Raw genomic sequence first — 20,877 nt, forward strand, 5'->3', positions numbered from 1 at the left:
ACAATTTCTCGAAAAGGTTCTATACGTAATCAGAACATTGAAAATGTCTAAACTCAGGGATTTTTATCCGATTCTAATATTCTTCGACTCATTTTACTCACAGACTAGATGCCAAAATAAATTTCAAGAAACCTCATTTTCCCTAATTTTCCATTCAGACAATGAGATCCGTTCGCGCCGTAGAGTATAAAGTACTACCTCATCAGACGTTGGATGTGCTTTTTTTCCTCTCAACTCAATCAGACGGCGTTCGTAGGGCCTAAATCGATCGATCGACTCGTCGGATATGATAATAATCGACCTGACAAGTGCGAGACGGATCCAAAAACGATCTAAGGCCGGAAAAGAAAGAGTAAAAAAAAAGAAAAAACCGAATAATTGTCCGGAATTTGTTTTCTCAATAAATTTCATTCGACGTGAGTATCATCATCGTCGTGAATAATATACATCACCGAGCTTTCATTCGTATGAAAATAAGAAAATATATTCTATGAATTTATACATATCACCTGACTGAGCTCTCGACTTTGTCTAACCGTCCCGAGTCACGTGATATATCATAATATTTTTCCTTTTCTTTTCTAGCATGCGTCACGTATATGTATATAGCTTTACGAAAAGTTCGCGAAATACCTCTGTGGATTTAATATATAGTCGTACACACACAGATTCATGTATAAAACGTGAAATTCAAGCTGACGTAAGCATTCTTCAGAGTCAAGTTTCGACCCAGCCTCTCGGCGCTTCGATAAACCTGAAGTTAGTTAGGTTATCGTAATGAATTCAGCAAATTATAACGAGGAAAAGTAATTCATATTTTAAAAACTTAGCTACTTAGAAGACGTTACAAAATGGCAAAATATCCCCCCCCCCCCCTTCCTCCCCCCAAATGTTTCGTTACGTTAACGTTACTAACTTCAGCCTCGTTTCCCCATGAGGCTGAAGTTAGTAACGTAGAGTAAGGAAACGTTGTGTGGAAAAAAAAATGACTATTTTTAAAATTTGTAGTGACTTTGAAGTTGCTGAGTTTTGAAAACATAAATTACAACATGAAAATTATGAAATATGTATATTCAGGTCTTCCGAAACACGAATCGTTACAATATCGTTACTAACTTCGGCCTTATTTTTTTCTATCTATTGTTTAATTTGGTAAAAAATATCTTACAAGTCAGCTAACCATTGACTAAAATAACTCTTGAATCACCGCATTTTACTTTCGTTATTCCTTCTGCCCTGAATACTAGTTTCCATTTTTCATGAGGCAATATCCGACTCTCTATATTAACCGATAATCGCTGTTCCAGGCTGACATTTACAGAAGTTCGCTTTCATCCTCCGTCACGAATGGGTGATACATACATTGTCTTACACGTTTATTCACACCGTCCCCTTTATCGGAATAATAAAATTCTTTCGATTCCCATTTCTGCTAGCGTGTCTTTCCGTCTTATACAGCAAAACTTCTTCGGTTTCATGCCGCCTACAGTCACCTAAATAATTCATCAGGCAATCGTTCGCCTTTTTTTTTTCAGCTATTTCGGTATATCCTGAGAAGTATGTACCAAAAGAAATGAAATTAATACGTTATCTATACTATTTTCTCGAATAGAATATTAAACACGAAAAAATCATTTCAATATTGGTATTATAATTACAATTATAAGCATATAAATATAAGAGAAAGTAATTCATCGATTTAGAAAAAAAAAAGGATTGGACAAATAGTGTAACAAAAGAATTAAAAGTAGCCAGCGAAATGCAACATTTTTTTTTTTTTTTTTGTTTCTTGTTAAATCAAACGAGCGTCGTCGATTTAAAAATAAATCCTCGAATCACCAAATCTGCGATTTATTGTTAATATTTTTACTGCAGTGCCTATACAGGTCGCAAATGCGATTAGAGAGATTAGCTTGATTTAGTGAGTAGTAGCGGCTGAGGTAAAGAAATAAAATCCTGAAACGTGAGGTTTACTTTATACGTTATTATATTCAGAACGCGTACGAAACTAAGGAGAACGACGAACGCGGTGTTATAAAACCTGTAGAATAAAATATCTCGAGGGCATTTTTGTCGAGGATCGCAAGAAAATTTAGTAATATAGGGGATTTCGTGTCTTGAAGTTGTTAAAAAAATAAAATTATTCCCCGCACGATACGACAGTGCTTTTCTTTTTTTTTTTTTTCTTCTTCTTCTTCTTCATCTCTCTTTCTTTCATTTTATAAGGTCTGAAACCGCGCACGTTCCACCCATGTTTCAATTTTTTCTTTTTTTCCTTTTCTTCACCTCTGCTCGCCTTTTTATATTCTCTTTGCGGTACAAAACATTCCCCAACTTTTCTACCTTTTTCTTCATTCTGGATTCCGTTACCGTATTTTATACTCCAGTTTAATAATAAACCGTGATGAAAATTAGGAGAGTATAGAGAGCTATGAATTTCCACTTTAAAAACGAGAAAAGTTGAAATTGAAAATTCCTTCAATATATATATATGTATATAATTTCTCTTACCATCGCAGAAAATTGTTAATCTTTTGTAAAAAAAATCCTCGCGCTTATAATACTTTTAATTTTAAAATATTGCTAGTTTCGTGTTACTCGTCAATAACGCAAAGAAAATAAGTCAAGAGCACGGTAAAAAATTACGTCATAAGTAAAAATATCCGCACATCTAGTGCGATGAAAATTAGCTTGACACAAAGTTAAAAAAAATTGTCGATATTGTATAAAATGAAATATCATCTTACCTGTCGAAAATCCTTGCCTCCTTCAATACGTTGCCAAGATTGATGTAAGCGTCCAAAAAATTAGGATCCAAAGCGACAGCCTTCTCGAAATGATGTATTGCCAGCCATATTTCACCCTGAGCGTTAAAGACGCAGCCAAGATTGCTCCAGGCGACAGCAAAATCAGGTCTGGTTTCGATCGCCTTCAGGTAGCAAGCCTAGAGGTGAAAAAAAGAAAAAGGGGAAAATATATTAGTAAATAATATTCGCGATTTTGTTATTGATGCGCCGCGCCATTTGCCCAACCTCTCTCTTTTTCTCTTTCTCGCTTGCTTTATTTCTTTCTCTTTTCGCCCGCGCACAGCAGCTTCCTGCGTATCGAACTCGCCAAAATTATCGTACCGAGTAATAACTCTTAAGAACAAGTCGAGCGACAAGAGTAAAAAAGTCGAGCTAAATCCTTACACCATACAACCACTGCGCACCGCTTTATCATTATTTACATCATTATATATAACAGGGTCTGCAGTAATCCGGAATCAATTATTGTGTTGTGGCTCTATGATTTTTTAGATCCGCCCGACTCATTTTTAGCTTTAAGTTTTTCACCGCCCGACACTGAATGCTTATTTTACAAGAAGAAACTGGAATTCCAAGATAACGCGACAATTGCTCGCAGAGAAAAGAAAGAATTTCGTTTAATTGAGTTCAACCAAATTTTTCCAACAGATATATTCACACACACAGAATAAAAACGACGATATGATAGAATATGAAATAATACAGTGAGGAAGAATTGATGTTGAAAAATCGACGATTTTTGGCGAGCACAAGACAGTATCGAGAAGCTTTATAAATACTTAACAAGAAATGAAATAAAATAAAAAATAAAAATGAAAATAATGAAAAAATAAAAAAAATAAAAAAAAATATTTGGAAAAAAAAGAAAGAAAATAATTCATAAATCGCAATGATGAAACACAGTATTGCACATGTTTTGTGTACGTTCAACTCTACAATTAAAGGATTTGGTATCGTTGTCACACTCGGTGTTACGTGCTTAGAACTTTTATTACATACGGATCAGAAGTGAGAAGTTATATTTGGTTAATTAATTAAACCTGTCTGTATATGACACGTAAATTCCAAGTTGCGCTACGCGAGTGTGACGATAAAATAAGAACCGTTCATTGTTTATAGTTTCGAGTTGTGAGTCTACACAGGTTTAGACCATACCTAAAACAGAAATATTTATAGTTAGAAAAAGTCTGCGATTCTTTGATGAGGCGATAATTGTGGCGATGCGCGCAACAAGTATGGTGAAAAAAATATAACATTTGTATTTTTTTCACAACAATACAAGCTTCTTTCAGAGAATACGAGACATCTTCTTCCATACAGTAATATATATATAAATATATATATTTCCTTTTTTTCTTCACTAGAAACAATATCTACAGAAAATTAGCGAAGGGTATACGTAAACAAACAACGCGCCTGAAGCGTCATATAAATATGGTGCAAAAGATTCTCCGGAATGCGTCCGGCGGAATAGTTGGCACCAATCTACTAATCATTTAATTTTTCTATCATCGATCTGTGTTGCATTCAATACAATGGAGAAAAAACTGGCGCTGCGAACAGTGAATTTCACATTTAACTTCATTTCATTCTATACATTTTACAATGCGACTGATTTTATATTGGCTTTTTAGAGATTCGATAAAAAGTCTTCACGTAATACAAAATTTTGAATCTATCAATCACCAGACAAAAAAATGGAAATCGTCAGACTGTTAATTAAAAAACAGCCAACGCTTTGACATTGTTCGTTTAGTAGTAACGACAACTTGACTTGACATCAATGACCTGTTACTTGCTAGAGAATTTGATAGAATCATAAGTTTGGAAGAAAAAAGCAAACTTTCAGTCCTTGTATATAAATTAAAATATCCACTTTTCCCGCCAAAAAATAATTATATCATTTGATAAAACACAATGACGCTCCATTTAAAAAGCATGAGGTATGAGTCGCGCACGCAGAGAGGTGTGGGCAGCATTAAAAACATTATAATTCCGTGCCTATGAAATAAATTTTTTAAAAACAGGATTTTCAGTTGGCTCGGTCTCTAAACAGGCAGGACTTCCTGAACTGTGGACGTTTATGCGAAACGGAACGAGACAAGACAAGACAGTCGATACCCAAGTCTTAAAAGTATTCAATACATTAATAAGACAATGATTAATCTTTTATCGCCAAAGTTTTACAGTTGTAATAAAAATAAGCGATTGTAAATAACAACGTTCTTTCAGACCGTTAAGAACAAGTGCGGACATTGGTGACTTTTTGACTTGAGCACCGAGCTTTGTCGATGGAAAGTATTGGGATAGGATAGAGACCGGCCGCGGGAGCTACTTTACCTTCAGAGTACCCTTCGGTAGGTTGATGGTAGGTATGGGTCGAAATCTCTCATAATAAACATAGACTGAGAGTGTGTTACTGAATAACCAGATTCAGATTTTCACCCTTTGACGAAGTAACCAGCACGGATACCGACCATTTGCATAGCGCCGATCTCCCCTCCTAGAGCTGTTCATTCCATCCACAACAACAAGACAGCTGCGTTAATCTTTTTTCACTACTACATTACCTCAACTTTTTTTTTAGTTGCTTATAACTTGAGTTTTGCTTTTTTGTCTTTAATTTTCGTTATTCTTTTATACAGTAATCAGCCAACAAAGAGGAAATTCAATTAATAGTCTACTTTAATAATATTATTTAAACAATTTCTTGAGTAAAAATGAAAAAAAAAAAAAATATATATATATATATATATATAGAAGTAAAATAGATTTGAAACTGGCAACTGTGGCGAAGCAAAATGATTATGATGTTAAATTCCAGGCAATTTCAGGATATCGGTTCGACTGCTGAGTTGATGAGTCAATGTATTTTTTTCAAAATCAAATTATTAGGAAATTTTTTTCATATTCTGGCTCAATAAGTTGACGATAAGAAAAGAAAAATCTATCTTTCTGACTTGTTTGAAAATGTGGCTGATGGAAATGGAAGTTGGAAGAATGAGATGCTAGTGAGTTCTTGGGAATGGCGATAATAGTTGCAGAAAACTTCCCTCATTGCCGATATGCTCTGAATTGAAATTCTATGCTCAAAAGGTACGTCTGACATATTCATAAAATAATTTACTTAGCTTTGTTTAGCCATCGGTCAAGATACAACGTTGAATGTTTATTTTACGCAGTTTGAGGCATATTTTCTATTCAGTTCACAGATTTATCGAAGATCGCAAGCACCGCGCCGCAGCAGATTCGTTGACTAGGACAGCCGTTACTTGCGTCGCATTTTCACCCTTTAACTAGCAAGTTATATTTGTAAGATATACAACTGTTATTATGCGATGAGAGCATCTTTGCATTATATATTATTAAAAAATGAATTGAGCAAGAAATTCAGCAGAGTTTAAAATTATGATGCAATAATGGCCGTCGAAGAATCTAGTCAAGTAACCTCGCGCCAATACAAGCAGTTGAAATCAACCGTTGTATGGATATGAGGAAGCGCTGTACAAAAAAGAAAAAAAATAATTGTAGGAACAAACATTCAGGGAACACTTACATACTACACGCGCGCTGCTGATCCTGTTTCATGCTACACGTCGATTTGACTATTTTCAGATTGTAAATTACGTTACACATTGTAATAAGTTGCGTTCGGCAAGTGTTTGAAACAAAAAATCTTTTAGTGGCATGATGAATGTTGTCAGGATCAACAAAGAGATATTTGAAATCAATTGTTGTAGCACCATTTTGAATGATCGTAATTAATGGCGTTGCATCAATTCGCGCATTGTTGACGTTGTTTCCGCGCCTCCTCCAACAACTTCACAAACCTAAACCCATTAACCATGTCTGACACAAAGTTTACCACCGCTTTTTTCGGGACTTGCAAGTTTGAAACATTTGTAGTATATAATGGAAAGTTTAAAAAAGTTTCCGCCAACGAACAGGCGTCAAACATGGTAAACCCAAAATTCCCAAAAGCAAGAGTACACAACAATATTTCGTCTGCAATCAAAACGTTAAATGCTGAAACAAGAGAATGGAAAATGTAAACATGTTTTTATTTTGATGGCAGATCGCGCGCCGCGCAGCTTTTCTTTAAAATATCATTATTGTGGCAAAGAAAGACAGCTTTCTGCATGAGCTAAATATACACAAACATTCGCTCTACACATTCCTCAGAACTACACTAGCCAGGAGACACGAGACACCTATATGCCTTTGTACGAGTTTGAAATTTCGAAAATTGAAAAGAAACTCGCGTTTATTTCTGTATTCAACATCTTCCAGGTTTACAGGAATCTTACTTCGGAGTAGCGAATAGAAAACGCTCACTTCCGCTAGCCAGAAAACGATATCAAGTAATGTATTTTAAAATTACACGAATGAATTATTAGTATCGATACTTTGATCATCGTAAAACGACTTCAAGTGTAGTTTTACGCACTATTCAACAGTGGTACAAAAGCATATGAAATGTAACGTGTAGGATTAGTGTCTAAACTTACACAGGGTTTGAACGTCAACTTACCTTGGCCTCATCAAGCCTTGCTAATGCTTTCAAAAGATTACCAAGATCACTGCGCACACAGTAGAGATCCTGTAACAAATTATATAACATGTGTTAGAAAAAAGTGACCTTAAATACCGCAACATTTACGTTGTTCAAAAATTTCTTTTCAATGTATTCAAACACAGCAGCAAATATGCAATTGCTTTTTCTTTAGGCGTACATGAACGACTTATTGAATGATAAAAAACTGAGTTAAATCGAGCATAAAAGCTTGAACAAATGACGGAAAAAACATACAAATGAACCAACGATAATCCACTTACAGGATTGTATTGCAGAGCGGTAACGTAGGCCTGGACCGCTTGTTCCATATCACCGGCAGCAACCAATGCAGCTGCAAGATTGATGTAGCCATCGATGAAGTCGGGCTTCAGCCTAACAGCATGACGATAATTTTCCAAAGCCTCTTGTAGCTGGCCACGCTCCTTAAAGACATTCCCCAAGTTGCTGTACGCCTCCGCGAGTAATGGATTTTGCTTTATTGCCAATGAGCTGAAGTGTGCAGACCTTAAAAGAAAAGGTCTCAGGTTAGTAAAAAAAAAAAAAAGTAGTAGAATGAAAATATTTCGACGTTGGCATCGGTGGCAAAACAGATACGCAATTACAAATTCTCTGTCAGTAATGAATGTATAATTGATAAAATTTCTCAAAATATTTATTTGCACAAATTTAACAAGATAGCGTAAAACATACTTGTCGAGCCTTCGACACTGGAAATGAATGGAAGACAGGAGAAGGAGAACACCCGTGTTGTTGGTTTCTTGCCTCCACAACTGCATGCAATGTCTTTCCGCATTTTCGTAATCTCCTGCCTGATATTCTCTATGTGCCAATTCCAACAACCCTGTAACGAGAAAAGAAAAAACATGAATATGAATTAACCAGAATAAGAGTCGACCAAATTTCATTGTAGTTTGAAATACTGTAGTCGCTAACTTTCCATTAAGCTATCTAAAAACCTTGCCAATCTTTCATCGAATAAAGGAAGAAAAAGTTCGGCCGTATTTTTTGGCAAAGAAATTATTTTCGAGTTGTCTAGAAATTATTTTTACTCCTCCGAGCCGAACAATCTTAGAACTGAAATATCTGTGCAGAAACAATTCGTCAGATTAGACTTAGATCGAGTTACAAATATTTTTTTTTTTTTCTCCTTTTTTTTTCTTTGCTACAAGCGATCGGAGTGTGAAAAATTTCCATCGAGGAAAAATCTATTACTTAAAATCTTAGTACATTGAAGTATCGTTTGACGAATAAATTTCGATCCCTGATAAAATCAGAATCTATATCGACTAGAAAAAAAAAAAAAGACAGTATGAAAGCGGCGGAGAAAAGGATGAAAAACAAAAAGGATATGGAATACGAACAATATGAATCTAGGGTGAGGTTAACAATCGTTTGTTCGTCAGCGACGGCAAGAACCTCCTTGCCTTGTGCGTCCTGCGTAACGACCAGCATGTTCTGGCCGTTTTGAAGAGTGTGAATATTTTGTAGAGTACCGCTATCGGCGTTAATCACAAGGCTGTTAACGGCGGTAACACCCTTCGGATCGTTGTTTACGTTGCCACGATTCTGCACCTGGCTGCTCATCATATTTAACCGTACTCAAGGAGGATTCTCCTCTATCTTCTTGAATAGTATTTTATTATCTTTTTTAACGAAAATCCGGCACGCGAAAGAAAAACGACCGTAAAAACGTAAGAAGACGCGCGACGTAAAACAAGTTCGATGCCAATCTCGGAAATAAATTCACACACCGCGTATTAATTCCGAACTCGTCGTTCTTCGTCTGTAAGCCGTTTGACGCTAGCTGGCCTCTGTGCGATGGGGGCCAAAGCCCAAAGTAGGGGAGAACAAGGTGATGGGATGGGAAGAAGGGGAAGACGGGAGAAACAGGGCCGAACCTACACGCCGAGGCGATTGGCATTCGCCGGCAAACGCGGAAGGCAAACGAAAATTAAATCTCTTTGCAATAACGAGTATTCGTAACGATTTGAAGTCATTTTTTTTTCTATTATAAAGACGTTAAAGAAATTTATAGTCATACAGACTTGATGAGATCTTTTAGCAAGGCACAAAAAAAATTTAAAAAAAAAAAAAAAAAAAAAAAAAATTCACCTGCATTTATGCAATTCGGTGTACATCTTACCGAAATCCGCCATCTGCGTTTCGACAATTGAAAATACATTCGAACGATCGTCATTTGTCTCGTTGTTCAAATGTTTACCCGTAATATTGATCATGTTGAAGTTAGTAACGTTATCGCAACGACTCGTGATGAGGAAAAACCCTTCTTTCGCATTTTTTGAACGATTTAAAATTCAGTAAAACGTAATAAAACGAAATAAATTCATATTTTGCAGACCTAGTGCCTTCAAAATCATTGTAAGCATAAGAAAATAGTAATTTTTTCTCAACGTTTCGTTACTAACTAACGTTACTAACTGCAACCTCGAAAAAATTCCTGTTCCCACGTAACGGATGCAGATTTCGGGCAAACCACGATTATGCAATTTCGTGTGAGATGCATTGCAAGTCCGTAATATAAATTTCTAGCAAAAATCGTGCCGGCCTGTGGTGCTGGAAAACATGATACTTTGCTGGCAACGAAAAGCAGAGGAGGGTGGGGGGGTGGTTAACCCAACGAAGGGACCCCTCCCCCCCTTTCCCTCGCTGCCGGGGCCGGTGAGCAGATGGCATAGTCGGTGGAGTACCCAGTGGAATATTCCATCGGTTTTGACAGTGGCGACGGGCTACGAGCAGCGGGAGCAGCCAACCGTTTCGCTCGACCGAACGCCTGGGGAAGGGTGGGGGGGGGGGGGGGGGAGTCGTTTCACTGGCGAGGGGAATGGCGGAAAAAACCAAGAATCGAAAATAAAATGAAGAAAGAAAAGAAACCTCAACTTACGACAGGAACAAAGAGATTTCGGATCAAGGAAACTGCTAATGATAAGCGATAAATGAATGTTAGGTATTTGGAAGGATATTTTACGCTTGAAATGTTATTATGTAACGTTCATACAAGTGTTTGTGTATTTAAGAAACATAAAACTCGGAAATGTATTGATTGTAGAAATTCACGATTAGGTACCATTTGTATTTGTGAATTGCATGTATTACCATCACTTTTATTGATATTGTTGATTTTGAACGAGAATAAAGTTCCGGGGTTGTATGAAGAATCGTACACGATACATCTATCTATAGATGCTTCGACTGAGTACGCATGCTTTTTATACCTTTTCTTTGTCCCTCCGATTATTAGCGAAATTTTAACGCTTGGTAGCAGCGGGTCAACAAACTCAGTATGTGCAAAATTTCTACCATTTCTCCTACGAGCATCATGGCGATAACTATGTCAATATCGTGGGCAGGAGAGAGATAAACATACGCATCAATGACCATATTGCGAGTCCCAGAAAGGCATTTTTGTTTTTCTTATCAATACTTGCGTGCCGCCACACGTGTCCAAACCTGCAATGCCGCAGGCGAATTTTTTTTGCAAAACTAACGTAAGTTTCACAAGCGTGATTAATAGGCATATAGAAAATTTAATCTGAGCATTCGAACAACTCAATTGCGCAACTCAGATACCAATTTCCAAGTTCAATATTACGACCTCGCGTTGTTATCGCGCAGCAGAGCGAAGCTCGGACGATGAAGATGCAACTTATTGCCGCGGAATTACAAATACGAAATAATTTTCAAACTTCGAAAACAAATGCGATCACAAGCTATGACAAATGGAAAGGAAACAGATGGGTACATATTGGATATTCTACGTGTCGGTTACAACTCAAGGCTGACTGCATGATTGGCTCACGAAAATCTTGACCACTCAATTACTCTTCGCGTTGCGGCAACCACGTGGTGGCAATGTAAAAGAGTAAAATAAAGAAAAGAAAAGCGATCGATGAAAGGCCAGGTGCAGAGACTTTTCTTCCATCTACGAAATCTATAAAACTGCGCAGGTTTAAATCGTGCAAATAATTACACACCGAAGTAACAGCCAGATTATAGCAAGGAATAAGAGGAGGCCATTTTGTGTTCGATATACTCATACCTCGTCTACTTATATATATATTTAGTAAGCTGGTGGAAAACTTTTGCCTTTCCCAAAATACCCGAAAAATTATACCGTCAGAGTCACGTGGGCTCGAGCAATAGTCAGGACTTCTGAAATTATTCTCACTTTCATGAAAATTGGCAAATCGAGAGAACACTTCGGAGCCATTTTGACCCAATACTATGACCTGAAAAAATTTCCCTGCCTCGTATAGCAAGACTGTCTTTCGTTTTCTCGGCTTCCATATTTGTTTTCCGTTTTACATACGGAATTTAAACACTTCGAGTTTCCTGACACGACGTTGAAGGGATTTTGGAACATGGAGAGGCAGCGGAATCTGCATCGAAAAAAAGAGTAGTTCGACTCACCGACTGTTGACAACTGCTGAATTTCATTCATTTTAAGTATGACATTTGTTCCGGCAATTTGCTGGTGTCCTTGCTGTTGCTGCTGGGCCTGCATCGGAACTGGCGACGATGAAAATTTTCTTTATCCCGTAAATCGCGGGAAAAAATACAATCCAGGGCCGTCGTTTAGCCTTGATGCTGATGCTTCGCGGGCTGAATCTTCGTCCCCAAGGTCGCGTGCTGATTAAACTTTATCCACAGACGTACTCGACGTACGCAGCAAGTTCGCTAACAGGCCAATTGATAAAAGAAAACAATATCTATCGCGATATATGACTTCATCAGCCAGAACACGAACGCGATCGTTGTACAGCGGCCATTTTGAATTCGCTCGAGACACCGGGTAACAAAATTCGAAAAACTATCACTTTCATGGATTCTAATACGTGTACGAGCCCGTTAATTGCGTATTTTTACTTTAAGCTACTCGAAATTAACAACAACAAGCCTGTTATCGTTCTAAACCCGGTTATAACCACCGCAGTACGCCTGGGTTTGAGACTTTTGTGACGAACTAGCGACATGTAACGTCAGATCCGACAACCATGGAGTCAAGCCAACTTCCGACGGTGAATAGAAGGCCCGTATCCAGCCGCTCAGAGGCCCCTGGCCAAGTAATCCTCGGCCAATTTTTATGTTTTTAAAGGTTTTCAAACCCAATGTATGGGCGTGGTCAAGCAATGCCGTGTAAGAACAGAATGACAGTTCGTTATTTCGGGTTAATTATTTCAGAATATAAGAAGTCGTCGTGCAGGGTATTGGACTTGAATTAAGTCCTACATCAATTTGTGACTCGTAAAACAAAATACGAACTACTGATTAGATTCTTTTAGAATTCACGCCCAATGGAACTTTATTTCATAGCCTTTTCGCTCGACACATACTGAGAACATTCTCACGATTTCAATGCAGGTGAAAAAAACCGTTGCCAAACTCGACTCCTGGAAGAGTATCAAAGAACGATTCACCGGCAGTGTGGGGGGTGTGGGGGTATGCCTCGACTATACGCCCCTGATTGAAAACAAGCGTTCGACACGGTAACAGCCGTCATCCCGTTCTCACTCTCCTGTGGCCCGCCGGCGAAGTTTGATCTCGCCTCTCGTGCCCGTTGCATTGCCAATTTCCGCCGCTAAATAACCGACAATAACAATGGGCGACAACAAAGAGCAAACTTTCATCATGATCAAGCCCGACGGCGTGCAGCGTGGGCTTGTTGGAAAGATAATCCAACGGTTCGAGGAAAAAGGCTTCAAACTCGTCGCCCTCAAGATGACCTGGGTGAGTCTCGGAACTGTGTGATCTCTAGACATCGCGGCCATCATTTTCAGGCAACACGTGGTCACGGTGTCTCTTTATCGACCGAGGATGTTTGCCCCTAATTGCCTCGTTATTTCCTAACCAAATTACGGCATCTGTGTCGCTGATGAGCCAATTTTATGCGGTGACAATGTCCCTTAGACATCTGGCGATAATTGACAGAAAAAAGAACGCATCGCCTGAACCGAATGAGACCATTTTTGTTCGATCTCGATACCACCGTGGCCATCCATTCCAATTTGTCGCTGTTCGTTTAGATCATAGTTCTACCAATAAACCTCTGATCTAATCAAACGGAATCGGATTATCCAGGGCAATCGATACAGCACATAGGTATACATACTGGATGAAATAATCGACCTTCGTTATACAACCAAGGTCAATTAATAGTCGATTCATTTTATTGTTTTTTCAATCCAGATCAAGGATGTAGTACCGAGGAAAATGGAGTGGGGATAAATTATTTTGAATTGTGGGAAAATTTAAGAACTTTCAGTGAAAAACTTCACCTTGATATTTCACGATTTTTTTAGTCACTGTATCCGTTCCTGAAATGTTCACATTTGTTCAGTTTGTCGAAAATTTTTTCAATTTTGAGCTAAAAACTTATCGTGATGAATAAAAAAATAGAATCAACGACACCGGCAGTTACTTGAAATTTTATTTATATTTCTTGGGTTGATCAATCATCATCGTCAATTATTCTCGGATTAACCATCATCGTTGTATGTATTTTCCAGGCTTCAGAGGACCTTCTCAAGCAGCACTACGCTGACTTGTCCGCAAGGCCCTTCTTCCCAGGTCTTGTCAAGTACATGAGTTCCGGTCCAGTCGTACCAATGGTAATTATAGAAACAAACCTCCAGAAACCATTAAGCAGTTACTCAACTCACAAACGATGAAAAACAGAAAAATATTTTATTCTGTGCATTGAAATTTGAGCCACTTGTTGACCATGTATTTTTCTTTTAATCAGGTCTGGGAGGGTCTGAACGCAGTCAAAACTGGTCGCGTTATGCTGGGTGAAACTAACCCAAAGGATTCAGCACCAGGAACAATCCGTGGTGACTTCTGTATCCAGGTAGGACGTAACATAATCCATGGATCCGACTCTGTTGAATCTGCCAACAAGGAGATCAAGCTGTGGTTCGGAGAGAAGGAAAAGAAGGACGTTGTCGACTGGTCTTCTTGGGCTGAGAAATGGATCTACGAATAGATTACCGTTCAATAAAACAGTAACATTCTCACGCCTCTACGATATCATTTATACCCAGTTTCCTACTCCAGTTAACAGTATACTCATTTCCGGAGATATGTGGCTGTGACCATAACTGTACATACAAGAACAACCCGAAAAGTCCAAAAATAAAAACGTTAAACAAAAAGAGAAGAAACTGCCTCACCTGTATCAATTTTCTTGACTGAAAATTTGCACTTGCTTCCTCTTCCTCACCGTTTTTTCAATAGAACGAAAACAGAGACGTATCACTCGTTTTGAAAACAGGTATGAAGATATGATTGGAATTATTTGATTACAAAGATTGTATTCAATTTAATTGAAATTCGTTATTATTCTGACATAGTTGACGTGTACAAAGTTATGTTTCCAGTCCACACGACTATTTTTGAATTGTATTTGGCACTTTAACGAAAAAAAAGTATAAAATCCGGGAGATCTATTAGGAATTTATTAATACGTCGTTATTTTATCATACATAATATTTTCAACACTCGATCGCCTGGTATTTCTATTGTAATTTATATCGAAGATATAATATTTAGCATTTGTCTGGGACTGCTTTTGTGCTACGGCTGAGTACATACACTTTAATAAACGATGAACTGAGCAGGTGTGTGTGTGTATATGTGATAAGCAAAGAAAAAAAATTCAACGCATGCCTCGATAAATGCAACAACAATCACATCAATACATGATTATATTACCACGTTTTTATTATTTACTATAACTTTATTATCATTCAATATCAGCCAGACGTCGGAGAACGCGAGAGGACGTCTTTCACGGTCGAGATAGTTCGTTATTATTATCAATAATGCATCGCTCGAATTACCTGTTACAGGACAAGCTGGAAGGATTAAAAACGACGAGTCGTTAAACTTTGGCGTCGAGCTTCCTAATGACGTAACAAATTTTTCTTCGAGCTCTCTCTACCGCCTCATCATCAATCTCGTAGTAGAAGACGAACCTGACGAGTCTGGAGTTGATCGCCAAGCTTCGCACGATGGTTCGATCGTCCGGCACGTCGTCGAGGACCAATTCCAACCTGTCGACAAAATTCTGGGCGGTAATGTCCTCGGATTTGATATTGACCATGACCATGTTTGTCGCGGTGGTTTTCAGGTCGACTGCAAACATCTTGGAACCCAAACTGTTGATGGTTTCTCCAATGAAGAATGCTCGCCTGTGGTCCTCCTTCAGGAGCGAAACACCTTGTTCCAACGCTACCAGTCCGGCCGCGGCCAAAACGCCGACCTGCCGCATCCCGCCGCCCAGAACTTTCCTGATTCTCCGTGCCTTTTCGATGAAGGATCTGCTTCCACAGAGAAGGGAACCGGCAGGAGCACCAAGTCCCTTGCTCAGGCAAAACGTTACGGAATCGCAGCCGCGAATTATCTCTTTCGCCGGAAGGCCGGAGCCGACCGCTGCGTTCCAGATTCTGGCACCGTCCACGTGCAGCTTGAGGTTGTTCTCCTTCGCGAATATCGACACCTCGTCAATCCACGACTGCGGTAATATCTTGCCGTTGAACGTGTTCTCGATCAGGATGAGGCGCGAGATCGGCTCGTGGAGACGGTCCGATCGCAGCCGGCTTTTCAACGTCTTCAGGTCGAAGGTCCCATCCGCGTTGTTTGGCAACGTACAGAGCATCACTCCGGCCAATTGAGCCGCTCCACCCTGCTCGTGCAGAAATGTGTGAGATTCTTCGCCGCAGTAAGCCTCGCTTCCTCGCTCGTTGCAGTGGTTCATTACTTGAAAAATAAGAAACGTATGTAATGCAATTGGCGCATTCTGCCTTTAGGTTTGTTGCGAATTTGAATTGTGATCTGGAATCGAGGTGGTACAACAAACATGAAGCATGTATGTACCATGTAGAACTCCAGACTTGAACTTATGAAATTTGATATTTCAACGAACTTCGCAGGGTTTATGTCTTCGTTCATTGATCTAGAATTTTCGATCGCTATAGCAATGGGAACTTCTCTGATTAGTCGGTCGTATACTTACTTGCTATGAGATTCCCCATGGTACCGGAAACAACGAATAAGGCGGCCTCCTTGCCGAGGAGAGCAGCAGCTTTATCCTGAAGTTCTGTAAGAAACGAAACAGATATTTTCTTTCATTATCGGTCACGAATAATACAAAACGGCTTTAGCCCCACGAAGGTGAGCAAAAACACTTACCTATCACGGTAGGATCTTCCTCGTACACGTCATCGCCAACTTCAGCGTTGAACATGGCCTGCCGCATGGCGAGTGAAGGCCTCGAAAGGGTATCGCTTCGCAGATCGACGATGGTGGCCTGGATCACAGATCATCGTTGAAGTAAGATTGTACAGATCTAAAGAGTGTGAAAACCAAGGTGATAACTCACATTTTTCTCGTCCGCATACGAGTATATCTGATTTCCAGCGATACCTCCGTAAGACGACATATTTTCTTCGATTTCACGTCGTTAGTGACAACTCGTTTGCTCAGCGCTGCGCGGCTACCGTATTAAAATTTCAATAGCCACTATAGTCGCGGAGAACGCAACCGCGATAAGTAATCAAACCGTTACGAAAATACAACTGATAATCCCTACAACTAAGCGTGTAAACGTCGCATAGACAAATTGCTGCAGCCACAATCGGAGATAGATACGCTAAGCTTCAAAGAATAGCGTTGGACAAACAATATAGACTGGCTGCGGTCGGATGTACATGACATGCACACGTATTCGAAAAAGAACGTAAATCGCAACAGTACTACGTAGTAATATCATCCGAGCTCTACAACCGGGGATGCGCAATTGAATTTGTCGTTGAACATGATCCGGCAATGCGGGGAGGTGTGGCCAACGCTGTGTAGCGAACGAGATAAAGGTCGTCGCTACGCCTGGACCATATGGTATACTGCCTTATTGGTTAAGGTCCGGGACCAACCGTCTATATCTGCACAAGCCTCCGTAAAGTGCTCGTCTCGGCCAGATGCAGGCGATCCGAACAATCATTCGCGGATTTATAATCGAGTTGCGAAATTATCTCCTCGGGGGCTGAATCGTAAACGAGAGGTCAACGCATGACTCGAACTCGTAAATGAGGTTGAAGGAAGAGAAGAAAAAAAATTCTTATATTGCTATAATACCATTGTATGTATTTACGTGTACACACATATATATATTGTTTAGACTATGGGGTATCAATTATTGTACTGATCATCGCTACAGACATTCGCGGTATTTCATTTCCAAGAAAAACGATATTTATCAGTTTATGAAAATGTTGTATATGTTATGAAAAAATCTGTGTGGCTGGAAATGATACTCAAAATTTATGGGAAATAAAGGACCTGTTTTTGCGGTCTGCTAATTCTCGTAGGAGGCAACGAAAATCGCGCCGCTTCTGCACGGGAAAGGAAGTGAAAAAAAATTTGAATAATTGTATGTAGATATACCTACGTATGCATAGTTTTAGCATAAATTACGTCAGATTAGTCGTGGACACTTGAATGAGTTATCTTGGATTTAGGATAAAATGGTACGGGAGAGCGACTTGTTGGCGCGTTAATTTCGACGAGTATTTGAACGACGAGGCTGGTAATCGTGTTAACGGGTGAGTTTTACGTTGTAAAGAATTGAATTTAAATTTGAAAACCGACGAACCGCCATTACACCGATATCACGTGATTCAGTCGCCACCGCGTGATAACCGTCGTCAGCTGCCATAGAGGCCACAAGAAGCCCGCGAATAATTCAAATTGAGAAGTACGCCATAATAGTAAACGGTCATAATGACTGTTCTGAATGACGGACAATATAATCTTATCAATATCATTTATTCGAGCCACCGCTATATTCGCTCATTCTTTTGTGCGGCCCAAATAGGTATATAAATACTCCGTCGAATCTCTGAAATCAAACCACGGTTATTTTCGCAAACAATTCAACGCGTCCATACGTGAGCCGTGATCAATCCTAACAAATATGGAGCTAACGCATTTATATAGCCATCATTATAAGCAGTTTAGAGTTTAGACAGTTCAATTTATTTACCGCTTGCTGCCTGCTCGCCCTCCCGCCGCGTCTTGTAACCCCGACCGCAATTCGTTTCGTTCGGTATGTACGAGGTAAAAATATTGCTTCGTTGGTATAGTGCGATGAGAAATAAAACGAACTTAAATTCAAGATAAAAGGTAAATAATTTTTTTTATTTTTATTTCATTTCCGAAAGAGAAACACAGACAGCAATGGAATAAGAGATTGCTTTACCGTTCTCCTGATGTCATGTCTGGGCACTCATATACCGAGAAGACAGATACACACGCACTTGATACGGTAATGCGGATTCGCCACTTCTCCGACTGCTGGAAATGACCGCGGCGTCGAATTGTAGTAGGAGAATTGCATGCCGGGCACGACAAAGACATAACTTTCTCAGCTCGACTGCTGCAGATTTCACAATATTATACATATACATACATACATATACGTATTGCCGCCGTTGAGCTTAGCTTGCCCAAATATGGTCGCTTATTCGTAATATGTACGACGAAAAGCCATCGTGTATGATTAAGCGCTATAGTTGTGTACAATGTTATGTATCGGCGATATATGCATAATATATGAGAATACGAATGATGAATCCATGGCCTTAAATCGGACGAAAAATGAGCTCCGATTTGGCACATCCTATCCTATTATATGTATAACAGCTGCTTTCGATGTTTCGCCATTGAATAGACTGCCGCGCAAGGAGAAAACAGAAAAAAATCATACAAAATTCGTTACGCAAATGATCCGCGTTTCAAATTGCAGTGCGGTTATATATATATATATATATATATATATATATATATATATATATATATATATATGGTGTACGAACTTTGCGGGAGTCCAAAAAGGGTCTGAAGGATCGTGAAACTTGCGGAATTTGACGCGCGTGTGTATAGCGACTGTGAGTGTGTGTACATAGCTGTTAACGCACACGTTGTTACAATATATGTTGCGTCATAAAATAAAACCGACATATCTTCCATATTTGGAAACGAGACGTGAGTCACGAGTTTTAACCGCCTCTATACATACTAGAAACCAGGTTAAGACGATCGTATATATTAAATACATATATATTTTTTCCTCTGGTTGTAAGAAATTCTAATGTAATTCATCGCAGGTATTCGCACATGTAGTTGGCATAGTCCCACATATCCATTTTCGGAATTTCGCCAATTATAATTATACCTATATTGCGGCTCAAAGTCCAGAATATAAAATTCTATTTCTTTCTTGTCGCTACAATGCATGTCTTTCTTTTCAGAGAATTTTAAGAAAAGTATGTCAAATAGGATTGTAAGGAATTCGCTATCTTGTTTCCAATGAAAATACTCTGTACACAACAATACGAACTCATGTACGTATATACAATTGAACAATTCAAGATGTGATACTATACGTAACTCCCCGATGTTTCGTTTCGAATACCTACGAATACAGGTTTAGTTTGACACAGGCAAAAGTCCGTTGAACCATTTGAATTTCGAGTTTGCGTCAACGGATCGAACGTTCGAAACAATTGGCAGAGCGCGTTTGGCGTGGTAATTCCTAATTAGAATAAGCGTAGCATATAAGATTCACGCTATGAAATATCCGGCGTATGCGATAAAACATCATAATCGCGTTATTATTTAATTCAACGAATTCCTCAGGCACAAATTCGTTTAAATCGACTTCAGCGCGCTCTGAACCTAGATTCATGAAGTTTGAACTTCGGGAGTGGCAAGCGTGGCGAGTTTGACTGCTGCAACAGACGTTAACGAATACATATTCCGATGACCTGGCGTTAGGAGGGCCGAGAACATCCGCCGAAAATTCTCGCGGTATTCATCAGTTGAAATACTCTTAAATGAAAAGAAAAACAAGATAAGTAAGACTGCAGAGAGTCCTACACGCATTCGACGAAGTGTTTTGAGTACTTAAAAAATTCCGCGTAAATCGACGCTTCCCTGCCCACCTGTAAAGCTGAAACTATCGTTAGCAGTGTCTTAATAGTCGGTTTTTGGTGCGATGCGGTGCGGGGCGGGAGGAAAGAGAAGATCTTGAACCGTTCAATTAGCCAAACGATTAAGCGTCGCATTCGTGCGTGTATTGTGTACGCAATACGTGACGCACGAATCGACGCATGAATAACCGCACCCGGCGATTAATCGAAACGCGTGTTCTGCGGTGCAAGGGCCGATGATTTGTCCCATGAATATTATGCAACAAGAGGGTAAACTCGATCGATTAACCAACATCTGGGTAAACTAAGATCGATTTGCGAACGCGTGAACGCATAGGCGGATAAATCCGGGCCTCATTGTCCGCGGTAACGCCTTTTGACGCCGTTAGTTTTGCACATCTTTCACGAGGTAGATAATCGAGAGTCCGCTATCGAGAGTCGCCCGACGACACACGGACGAAAGCACGCACACAAACCTAAAGGAGCGGCG

The 20,877-nt window shown here is 39.3% G+C and overlaps 3 protein-coding genes across 5 annotated transcripts in view; 1 reads left to right on the top strand and 2 right to left on the bottom strand.

Moving 5' to 3' along the window:
• The window catches only part of LOC124416734 (UDP-N-acetylglucosamine--peptide N-acetylglucosaminyltransferase 110 kDa subunit), a 36,453-nt gene extending 24,059 nt beyond the window's left edge, over positions 1–12,394 (bottom strand). Inside the window, exons 1-5 of one of the 3 annotated variants that reach the window (XM_046897998.1) lie at positions 11,812–12,394; positions 8,074–8,224; positions 7,644–7,887; positions 7,339–7,407; positions 2,748–2,944 (exon numbers count right to left, since the gene is read on the bottom strand). In XM_046897998.1, coding sequence (XP_046753954.1) covers positions 2,748–2,944; positions 7,339–7,407; positions 7,644–7,887; positions 8,074–8,224; positions 11,812–11,905 — 755 coding nt within the window. In that variant the 5' untranslated portion in view covers positions 11,906–12,394. Of the gene's footprint in view, positions 1–2,747; positions 2,945–7,338; positions 7,408–7,643; positions 7,888–8,073; positions 8,225–8,744; positions 9,061–11,811 lie in introns of those variants that run through there. The other 2 variants (XM_046897995.1, XM_046897996.1) reach the window with 2 other exon arrangements.
• A 498-nt stretch (positions 12,395–12,892) lies between these two features.
• Positions 12,893–14,552, top strand: LOC124404019 (nucleoside diphosphate kinase). The gene is made up of 3 exons (XM_046877823.1): positions 12,893–13,128; positions 13,908–14,009; positions 14,144–14,552. The coding sequence occupies exons 1-3, from the start codon at positions 13,000–13,002 to the stop codon at positions 14,381–14,383; spliced, it is 471 nt and encodes a 156-aa protein (XP_046733779.1). The 5' UTR covers positions 12,893–12,999; the 3' UTR covers positions 14,384–14,552.
• A 301-nt stretch (positions 14,553–14,853) lies between these two features.
• On the bottom strand, positions 14,854–17,595 carry LOC124404018 (low specificity L-threonine aldolase). The gene is made up of 4 exons (XM_046877822.1): positions 16,781–17,595; positions 16,591–16,708; positions 16,415–16,498; positions 14,854–16,158 (listed from the first exon to the last, which is right to left on the bottom strand). The coding sequence occupies exons 1-4, from the start codon at positions 16,838–16,840 to the stop codon at positions 15,281–15,283; spliced, it is 1,140 nt and encodes a 379-aa protein (XP_046733778.1). The 5' UTR covers positions 16,841–17,595; the 3' UTR covers positions 14,854–15,280.
• Between the last annotated feature and the right edge of the window lie 3,282 nt (positions 17,596–20,877).

Source organism: Diprion similis, chromosome 3 (assembly GCF_021155765.1).
Source record: "Diprion similis isolate iyDipSimi1 chromosome 3, iyDipSimi1.1, whole genome shotgun sequence".
Classification (NCBI taxonomy): Eukaryota; Metazoa; Arthropoda; class Insecta; order Hymenoptera; family Diprionidae; genus Diprion; species Diprion similis.